The following is an 11,353-nucleotide window of genomic DNA, read 5'->3' as shown; positions in this document are numbered from 1 at the left end:
CCCAGTTCATCTTAGACAAGATAAAAACCAGGTCAAAACTTTTCTTAACATAAAAAAAATAACACCATTTGAATGCCTTGATTCCAACGTTGGTCAAAATCAAAACATACAATTATTCTTATACACTAATTCTATATCACTGTTGGACAGAAATAGAACTAATGCATAAATCTTTAACTTTTACAACTGTTCTTACACACTAATTCTACATCACCATTGGGCAGAAATAGAATTAATGCGTAAATCATTAAAATTAACATATGTTCTTATACACTAATTCTACATCACCGTTGGGCAGAAATAGAATTAATGCATAAATCATTAAAATTACGATAATGTTATTAACAACATTGGTCAGAAAATAACAACACCATAATCATGTCAAAACTCTTTTTCTCCTATTAAATACCACATTAGTTCAAATAACTGGAGAATCAACATTTTCTTTAGCAGCGGAAAAAATCTCTTTTTCTCCAATTAAATACCACATTGGTTCATAATAACTGGAGTATAAACAACTTTTCTTTGACTGTGGAAAAACTCTCTTTTCTTGAATTTTACCCACAGAAAAAATTGCTTTTTTTCTATTTTCTTTAATCCATTAATCAATTTTCAGGAAATAAACATTTACTGAAAAAACTTTCCTTTTCTCCAATTAAATATCACATCGGTTCAAAATCACTGAAAAATATACTTTTTCTTTAGCAGCGGAAAAACTCTAACTCAATTTCTTGAATTTTACCCACAGGTAAAATACCTTTTTCTATTTTTCTTTTTTATTTTTCTTTTGAGCCAATCTGCATCTTCAATTTTCTAGGAAGTAAAACCTTTTCTAGGAAATAAAATTGAAAAATGACTCCTTCGTTTTGGGCTCAAAGCCCCGGCAACGGCTCAGCCCAGCCTTATTCTCAGGCCGGCCCATCTGTCTCGCGCGCGTGCTGCCTTCCCAGGCCGCAACGTGGGCCTGGGCCAGCAAAGTGTCGCTGCGCGCTCGCCCGCCTGGGCTAAAAGCCGGCCCGCTCAGTCTAAGCCGTCCGATGGAGATCGACGGCTGCGCGTCGATTTCGCTCCAACAAAAACAGGGGGAGCGAGGCAGTCATGGCGCCGTCGTCGGCCCCTTCGCCGGCGCGCGTGCTCCCCAACGGGTGAGCACGTCGCCGTCGAGCGGCCTGGCCGCAGCGCCCTTCTTCTCCCGCGCCGGCGAAGGGTTTTCCCGACGCCCGGCGAGGTGTTTTTTTTTTCGTTCCCCTTTCCCTTTCTCCTTTCCCATCCCCTTCTTCTTTTCGATTTGGATTGTTCTTCTCTTTTCCGAAGAAGTGGACGGGAATAGGGTTTAGATCTAGGGTTAGGGTTCGGAATCCGACCTACCCCTTTTCCCTTTCTCTGATTTGAGTTTTCTTTTCTCTTATCCGAACTGATGTGGGGAATTTGGGTTTGGATCTGGGGTTCCTTTTCTTCTTCTCCTTCGGATTTGAGCGGGTCTAGGCCGAATCCCACTTCTTTCTTTTCTTTTCGCTTGTTCACCCGAAAAGGGGATCTAGGGTTAGGGTTCGGTTTTCTTTTGATTTCTTTTCTTTTCTTATTTGTACTGAATCCCTCTTTTCCCCTTCCTCGTCGCGAGTTAGGGTTAGGGTACTTTTGAACCTTTTCCTTTTCTGTTCACTGTTGTTTCACCCGATTAGGGTTAGGGTTGGGATTCTTAAGATCTTTTTCCCCTTTCTGTTCTCTGATCCAAACAAGGATCTGTTCTTTTCTTGTTTTCTTGTCGCGCGCCGGTGAGGACGGCGGTGCGGCATATTTTCCCCCCGCGCGGTGGCGGTGGTGACCGGTAGACAGTGACGTCCGTCATCCCGGTCTTACTTCTCTTTTCTTTTACCCTGTTAGGGTTAGGGTTACACAGAGGCAACCTGGCTCTGATGCAATTGTTAGAATCGTTGGATGTTTGTACCTCTCTGTGTGTAACCCATAGATCCGGGGAAGACCGCATCCTTCTTCTCCGTAGATGTACCACAGCGGGTAGACGCCGGTGCCGCGGTAGCTTCGGCTCGGTGGAGTCCGTAGTGGTACTGCACTGGTCCGGTGGTGACCTACAGGAGGCGACGATGTCGTCGATGGGCACACTCGCTAGCAGCACCTCTTTAAGATCGGATTAGGGTTTTCTATAGGTGGGATGGCGGCTCCAGTAAACCTCGTAGACCGAGCCTTGATCCCCACCTTCCTTTTATGTGTGCTGTGCGACAGGGGTCCACCAATCGTATTAGGATTGAGCTCCCCCGATCAGAGAGCAGAGACAAGGACCAAATAGGCCGTTGGGCCTATTGGTGGAGATTAACTGACATCGTCTACTTGACGCAGCGCATGCAGAACCGTTGCGTCCAACGGCGACCTGATTCCCATGCCGCCATGCGGCCGTGCAGCGCAGGTGGCGAGGTGCCGGGTCGTTCGGTTCCGCCGCTGGGCGTCGCCTTTCACCAGAGATGGATCCAGGAAGGTGGCGCGCGGCCGTGCGGCGACAGCAAGTGACGGTGGAGGGTGTGGCGACGGGGACGCGCAATCGTGCCGTGCGACAGGGACACTGGGACTGTGGTACAGGCCTGCCTCATCTCATCTGGTTGGCCTCGCTCGGTCGGTGGCTTCTGCTTCTTGATCATGACGATTGACGAGCAGTAGCAGTGCTCCTGCATCTTCCTGGGAGTTCTGTTGTCTCCGGATGATTAGCGCCTGCCAGCTGCAAACTCGGGGCTGTCTTCGTTCCATTATTAATATTAGCATTAGTATTAGGAGAACAGATAGATATTCTTGTCAGGTTAGGTAGGCAGCTAAGCCAGCCTGATTGCATGCCTGCTGTCTCATTCCATCACGAATAACCCCAGTGTACGGCACGGCCTATGACGAGTGAGTAAATGCGCAGGCAAATCTGAGACCCTCCACTGCACTGCAGTCGTCTGCAGCTGCGGTGCGCAGGAAGTCGTGAGGTGCATGTTGCTGCCTTGGCGGTGACGAACGCTCGCAGGCTCGCTGAGTCCCCATGACATCGCCGCCCGACTTGTTTATTGTCCACCACACCTATCTACGATCACGATCGGATACGTGTGGCAACGACTTTCCGGAGCCTAAGATATTGCCGTGCTGCCGGTGCCCGGTGACGGAGGCAGGAGGGGCGGCGTCTGGTGGTTGAGCGCTACCGCGTCCGTAGTAGTAGTGGCGAGTTGCTGCTTTGGCTAGTGGAGCGGAATGCAGCGGCGGAGACGGGGAAACGGGCATGCATCATCGCCATCGCCCGGTGACTTGGAGTGTAAATCACGGGCCATCCATCCTGATCCATGATCCCTCCATGTGCCGTCGCGAACTCGTCGTGATGGAGGGAGGGATGGGTCGTGGTGCTTCGAGTGGTGGAGTGAGGCGCAAGCCAGAGACAGGCGTCGGTTGCGCGTGCCGGCGTGCGCTTCGCTCGCTCCTGGAGTCCTGGTCCTGGCCTCCCACTGAGACAGAGGCATGTGCCGGAGGGCGGAGGCAATCAGATGACGCTGGGGTGACCCTGCCGGCCCACGCGCCGGCCACGGGACACGGACACTTCCGTCGCCACTGCCCAGTGCCCAGCCCCAGCCCTCCTATGCGGGAAACGCGTGGATTGGGCTGAAATGAGTCCCAGTGAACACGGGCACCGTGCAGCTTACAGTTTACTTCACCGGAACGCTGCCGCGCTGCGCACCGAGCCACCGACGCACCTGCTGGCCTGCACTGGCCAAGATGCCTTAGGTAATTCAATTCCAGTCCACTCCAATACATGTGGATTGAAGTGAATACATATGCATCCAAACAAGGCCTCAAGGTGACACTAGAGAATCTCAACGGTGACAGCAGTTGTATCAAAAGCGCTCTGGCTACTCTCCCTACTCATTCAGAGAATTAACTGTGTTCAGCAAGGCACGCTGAAAAGGAAAGGAATGGAATTGACGTATATCAGTATCATATATATGTCATGTTAATGATTGACAAAGGTTGAAATTACTGAGATTGACGATTGCAGTGAGGTGCAACGATGACTTGCGGTAGGCTGTCGTTTTGGGTTTCATTTTGGCCATGCTGTCGGTGTTAGTTTTTTTTTTCTGCTGGTTTTCCTTTAATTAACCATGCAAGTGTAATGTCTTCAGGCCTGGTTTTCTTATAAACCAGATCAACTCTTTCCACTTAATTGAAAGACAGAGCTGTTCAAAAAAAGATTGCAGTGAGGTGCAACGTGAATAGAACTCTGAAGCATTCATTCATCAAAATATCCAGATCACATTGCACACCTGCAAATATTTGGCATGCAGCAGCAGGGACCCAAGCACCCGTACAGAACCGTAAGGAGAATAGGAGATGCACTACAAGCAACTCCAGCTGTGGTCACTTCGCTACCGATGTTTAGTAACAATTGTGAAAATATTAAGAACTTATGAATCTACTCAAATCTCTTTTTCACGGGGACCTTTTTTTTCCTCCCATTCATCATCTCTTTTCACAGTGCAACTTACCGGAAGTAAATGGAGATAAGAGGGATGTCGACATCGTTCCCGTTGTCATCCTCACAAGCAACGACGACATCCAGATGCTTCCTGTATTCTGGAATGTCCACCTTTGCCACCTCCTTGGCAACATCTGCGATCTTCCTGCTCAGTCGATCCTTGTACCTTGGGAACATTGTGTTGTAGAGCAACGATGTGCCGCAAGAGACACTGTATGCACTCAGGCCCTTGTCGCTTAACCACTTCAGGAGCTCTGCGACTGTGATGTCTCCCTTGATAGACCACCGATCCCATACGGTCCACCTCATATCTCGATGCTTGATCACAGTGGGGGGAACAGGTTCAGATATGGTGAGCATTGGTAGGGCCAGGTTAGCAAATGTATTGTGGTAGTCTTCAATTGGGTGCCATCTGGCCAGAACCTTGTAAAGCTCAAGGCACACAAGTCCTGTGGCCATGGCAGTTGAAGTTGCAATGGCTGGGATGATCCTTCCTGCGATAAATTTTGCCTTCAGCTTGTCAACCTCTGGGATGCCATAGTTCCTGGCACGCATATTTGCAAGACCAGCAATTAAGTCCATGTGGAAGTTTGTATCATCATCCTGTAATGAACCATGTATAGAAAGTGGTGTTAATTAAGATAACAAAAAGGATCGACAGGTAAAGTTTCTATTAATTTTATTTTTATACACAATGTTCAACAGTTCACATTTAAACAAAAATGCTCATATATTACTATAGCACTCCTCTTCAATATTTCATGTTAACAGAAACCACAATACGTAATTTTTTTCTCAGCTGGATAATGAAACAGAAGCATTACACAAATTTGACAGAAAACAAACATGAGAGATCAAGTGAAAAGAGCTAACTGACTTTTATCTCGCTGGAGCCATGTAATGTAAATAATGGATTACTACTAGCAAGGTGTCAGAGGCAACTAACTTCTGTAATCCAGTCTAAAGCACGAAGTAACATGACAGAACAATAGAACCTATGTTAATCTTTATGCTTATCAGGCCAGGACATATCCATTGATTTGTATTTAAAAGAATGTGAAGTTCTCCCAGATTCAAAATATTTTCAAAAGAGTTAAAACATAATGTCTTAGCCTTAAAATAACAGAAAGAATATTCAAATAAGGCTAACCTTCTCAAACTGAATAGGTTTCATTTGGAATCTCGGAGGTAGTTTCTTGGCACATGCTTCCAGCTTGGTTAAAAGATCTTCGATAACAGCAGCATCGTCAACTGAGGCACTGGACATGTTTTTGGTCTTCTCATCTGTCTCAATCTTCACCCCGCTCTTTGGCTTAAATTCAGGTACTGCAACTTTACTGACTGCATCAGCCAGATTATCAGTGTCCTTTGCCCAATCAGGTATAGAGATTCCAAAAGACACTGCCCTCAATATGGAAGCAGACATTATAAAATGAATGTGTGATGAATCAGCAGCTGAAAATTCCAGTGGGTGAGGGAAACGCTTTGGGGCAGACCAGAAAGGGGCTCCCATGCTAGTGGCAGCATCTTCAGGAAACGTGAATGTTAGCTGCTTCACACGATTGGAGAAGTAATCATCAAATCTGGGGACAAAAGGAGGAGGGCGGTAATTAGACAGCATCTAAAATGAGTACCATCCCTAGTCCTATTTTCTTCAATGATACTCAGTAAAATCAGTCAAGCTCTAAGATAGAAAAGATTATTCAAATAAACAAATAAATGTTGCTAAAGAATGAACAAAATGGGGAGATAAATCATACTTCAGTCTTGCCCAGGTTATGCAATCGTCAAATGTTTCACAGCACTCCTTCTCAAGGCATTCACATACGTGATCAAGCAACTCCCTGGCCTGAGCATCACCTGCCTTTTTCATGACGGCAGCATATTGAGCAGGATTAGACAGAAAAGAGTTGACTTCATTTGGAGTTTTCTCGAGCAAACCCTCAAACTCTGAGCGAGCCCATGTTAGACAATGGTCAATATTGTGTGGAAATGAATGGACTGTGCACATGGGTGCCTGCTTCTCAGGAGGGTCTCGTGAAGCCCCATAATTTTCAGTAAGGTGAGGAATTACCACTTGAGTGTTACATTTTGTACCCAGTGTTCCAGATTCCAGGAGTGGTTTCTGGAAGTACAAACATCTCATGTCCATGTACATCCTAGCATTAACATTATCAAGTGCATTAATGACAACATCAAGGCCCTCCCAGAATGCATCATGGAACACATGCTCGGTCTCTAGACAGGCACGGTTCTGGAGAGCATCAATGTGCAGTAAGGAATTGATAGCACTAGCAGCTGTGGCAGCTACTGTAGATTTAGGCTGTCCAATATTCCAATCACGGAACAGAAATTGGCGGCTCAAGTTACTTTTCTCAATGACATCATCATCTGTTATAGTAATTTTCCCTCTACGGCTGCAAGACACTCCCATTAAAGCTAGGTTCTTTAAGAATTCACATCCAAGAGCGCCAGATCCCACAACAAAGACATTGGCATCCCGCAGTTTTTTCTGAAGCTTAGAGCCAAAAACAGAAATCTGAGCATCATAGCGACTACTCAATGGCTTCAAGTCTTTAGGGTCCAATTGGTGAGTTGGCAGAGACTCGACCGAATCGAAGTAGAAGAACTGATCAAGACAAACTATCAGATAGTAACAACATTCTGTACTAGACAACCAAAAAATATCATGCAAGTCATGACAATTACCTGGTACAGCGGATGAAATTTCCCAGAACATGCCTTCACAACTTCTTGACCGACAATTCCACCAAACATAGTAGCCATTGGGTTCAGCACAGCTTTAGAACCACTCGCAAAAAGCCGCAACAAATTCTCATCAAGCTCGTCTTCTATCTTGTAATCAATTGTGGCTTCATTGATAGAAGCAGTGAACTCCACAAACCTTTGGGCATCCAGACCACAAGCAACACCAGGGAAGCGTCCAAACTCTTTCCTAAATTTATCCAAAGCTATAAATGCAAAATGAAGCAGAGGAGGGCGGGTAAACTTTGAAAAATCACTCAAAGGGAAATCCCCAGGTTCTCTAATTGAATCTCTCAAACTCTTAAACTTTAAGATCTTCCGTTCTTTCACCTGTGTAACAATTCCACCTTTTGTATAAGTGCCAAAGTTACTTGTATCCTCAATGCAAAAGGAAAATGGTCCTGCGCACATTACTGTCCTTGGCTTGCCACCATTCAGTTCTGTCATACCCTGGACCTCTGAGAAAACAACAAGATCACCATCCTGAAAATCAAGGCGCTCATCATCAACACAGGACACTATCGTATGATTGTCACTGTCAGTGCTGATGGTGATGGATGCAATTATGCCAGTACGTGGATCTTCACCATCGACATCAAGAACAGTGAATTCCGGCCCAAAATCACAAAACACACTACCAAAAAGACCACAGACTTCTGTCTTGATAAAGGAAACTGGAGGCTGGTGGTTACGACAATAATCATCGAACTCAAACGCCTTGTCCAAACTAATGTCAGTGAAAACAACCACCTGAAAAATCAGACAACTATAAGTATGATCACTATATAATAGCTGGTGAGTTTACGAAGTTGATGATTTATGATACAGATAAAAAAAAACTTGAACACTGTAGCAGTATATTCAGTGATGCTACCAAGCATAACATTATCATTTGCTTTACACTTATCTAAGCCAATAGGCTTCAATCATATGATGTTACTAATCAGCAGTTTAACCATGGTCACTTGAGGAGTTCTAAGTTGGCTGAATATGGAATGTTATCAATACTATCAGCTATTCTGCAGATAATGACCAGACACAGGCCCACAGAGCAAGATACCAATATAGAAAGTTAAGGGGTTCTGCAGGAGAAGGAACAACCACCCTTTTCACATAAGTAGGTTGGAAAAGGTAGATCATGGATGTACATGATAATACCATGAAATAATATCTGAGGCATATGCAAACCCTATACTGCAATTGGCAAAGAGATACAGTGATACACACAGATTTGCACTACATTCAATTTAATTCCGTATTTCATTTTTTTAATTCAAGAAAACAAATTCAACTAGGCCCTACAAAAGAAAAGCATTTGGCACAAGACAGTGCTCATATGAGTTTATGAGAGAACATATTGCTCACAATCATATGCTCAGCCACTTAAATAAAAAAGGAGAGCAGGAGAAGAAAAATACAAGGTCACATAGAAGGGCAACATGGATTTTCTTGCTATTACCAAAACAAATTAAACTGAACATAGTTATACAACACGTCATCCCATACACTTGAAAACAGATCCTGAATGCAAACAACAATGAGAAGTAACAAATTTTAGCACAGCGGAGAACCAACAGACCTGGAACTTTGAAAGGTGCTCAGTGGTCAATTCTTCTGTTAGAGTATGTATGAGAACAGCATTGTTAAGTTCTTGAAGCTTTGCAACACAAGCAACAGCCCTGTTCTTCCCGATGTCATCCTCAGATAGAAAGAAATTGCTTGACAGGTCCCACATTTCCACATTTCCGATATCATGTAGGGTGACAGATTTAACACCAGCCAGAGCAAGATTCTTTGCTGTTGAGAGGAAATATTAGCTCCAAAGACCTCACCAAGATAAAGCTTATAAGACATTCTAGCATTAGATTATGAACAAATGCACATGGGAAATACAATGATAGTTATCTAACAAAAATGATTAATTACTGGCTGGCTCAAGAGAAAAGGAAAAAAACATTATGTTCCTGTGCTGACAAGAAGGTTTTTGTTTTGAGGGGAGGATACAATTTGCTCATCGTGTTGAGTGTTCATCCGAATTATATGACTATACAGGTAAACAAGTGAGAGGCAGTGACTTGCGCAGTTATGCTACTACACCATATGTCTTATAATGAGGACGGCCATTAAACAGAATAGTAAACAAAATATGTACATAAAAATCAGAAAAATGGCCGCACCATTTGCATTTCTAAGTTGACCAGAAACTTTAACAGATTAAACATTGGAGCATAAATGTCTAAGGCCGTCAGTCTTTTTGCTTTGCCCAGTTGCAATCAGCTGTATTTTGCAACAGTCCCAGCTGTATTTTGCAATCCAGCAATCCAGCCTGTATACATACTATTGTATTGTATATTGACTATTGTATTGCCGAACCATAAGGATACACAGGAAAACATTAAACGTACGACCAAACAAAAACAAAAAGGGGCACGCACCGATCTCGGCCCCTAGCCCGTTAAGGCCGGAGATGAGGACGTTGGAGGCAAAGAGCTGCCGCATCGTCTCCCTTCCGTACACAGCGAGCTGCCTGCTGTGCAGGTCCTCGTCGATCTCCACCACCCCGCTCCCATTGCTGCTCCCGCCGCCGCCCACATCCGCCCCGGCCACCATCTCTTCCGCCTCCGCCGCCGATTCCCCCACCCCGAGCCTTCTTCACGACAGCGTCACCGCCGTCCTCAGCTCCCTCCGCTCTCTTCGTCGTAACTCGTAAGCATGTATCGAAAACCCCTGCACCGCACAGCAATAACATCAAAACGAATAAAAAACCAAAAGCAGCCCAAAACCCCAGGAATGGCGACCGGGAACACGGATCGAATAATCGAAACGGGTCGACTCGACGAGGGGCAGTACGGCTTACCAGCGGTGGCGATCGGAGTGGCGGCTAGGGTTCGCGCAGCGGTCGCGGCCGCGGGTCGCCTCTTCCTCCCGGCTTGGAGGCCAAGCTGATGCCTGATGAGATGGAGGTACATATACAACCGTGGCGGCCGGGCGGGCAGAGGAGAGGAGAGAGGGGTCTTGCGGCAAGGTGGTGACGGTGGATACGCCGATACGGTACGGGTGGCGTGGCTGAGGCGTTAGCTGCCGGAGTGGGGAAGGTCCCGAGTGATCAGGGCCGTTCGTTGTTTTCTTGTTGAGAACGACGGTTGTGATTCTGTGGAGGGCATGTCGGGTCGACACGGTCCATATCTGAGCAAAGGTGCGACTGGTCAATCGGAGTCGGAGGCATCACGATGCTGACATAGACCTCACTCTGATTCGCGCGATGATCATTAGGAGAACATTATACTTTGTGCTTCTCCGTTTCAAATTTCGCCCTAAGTCAAATCTCTTTTACTTTAACTAAGAATTTAATATATATATATATATATATATACACTATCATATAGCTGGCTATAAAATAACTTATTCTATAGCCACTTTGAATTACGATAATTACTATATTAATTTACAAGATTATAGTAACTCCTTACTAAGTGGTTTACTATAACGTTATGATAAATATCCTCATGTGTTATAGTAATCCAACTATCGTAAATATATATTGATATTATCGTAAATTAGTATATAAAATTATCGTAAATGAAGGTGGCTCTAGAATAACTTATTTTGTAGCTGGGTACTGATTATACTCTCTCTCTCTCTCTCTCTCTCTCTCTCTCTCTCTCTCTCTCTCTATATATATATATATATATATATATATATATATATATATATATATATATATATATATATATATATATATATAAACATCTACGTGTTCAAATAAAAACATCATCAATGTATATTCTATAAAAAAAATAATAAAATTATTTTGACGTTGTAGATGTTAAGTATAGTTATAGATAAAATATATAGGCTCTAACCAAGAAGTAAAGGAGGAGGATGAACTCTAATATTAGTATTCTCTCTGTCCGCTTACAGAATCTTATCGGATTCTTAGCCCTTGTCTAAGGGGGTGTTTAGATCCCACCCAAAATTCAAAATTTTCCAAGATTCCCCGTCACATCGAATCTTACGGCACATGCATGGAGCAATAAATATAGGTAAAAAAAACAACTAATTGCACAGTTTGCCTGTAAT

General features: G+C 44.5%; 1 protein-coding gene across 1 annotated transcript; it reads right to left on the bottom strand.

Moving 5' to 3' along the window:
* Window positions 1–4,229: 4,229 nt before the first annotated feature.
* Window positions 4,230–10,312, bottom strand: LOC136500782 (ubiquitin-activating enzyme E1 3-like). The gene is made up of 7 exons (XM_066496213.1): window positions 10,131–10,312; window positions 9,709–10,000; window positions 8,853–9,070; window positions 7,217–8,023; window positions 6,268–7,136; window positions 5,658–6,090; window positions 4,230–5,110 (listed from the first exon to the last, which is right to left on the bottom strand). Exons 2-7 carry the CDS (start codon window positions 9,881–9,883, stop codon window positions 4,514–4,516), a joined length of 3,099 nt encoding a protein of 1,032 aa, XP_066352310.1. The 5' UTR covers window positions 9,884–10,000; window positions 10,131–10,312; the 3' UTR covers window positions 4,230–4,513.
* Window positions 10,313–11,353: the final 1,041 nt, after the last annotated feature.

Source organism: Miscanthus floridulus, chromosome 1 (genome assembly GCF_019320115.1).
Source record: "Miscanthus floridulus cultivar M001 chromosome 1, ASM1932011v1, whole genome shotgun sequence".
Lineage (NCBI taxonomy): Eukaryota > Viridiplantae > Streptophyta > Magnoliopsida > Poales > Poaceae > Miscanthus > Miscanthus floridulus.
The sequence above is the reverse complement of the archived record's forward strand: the minus strand, read 5'-3'. Positions and strand labels throughout refer to the sequence as shown.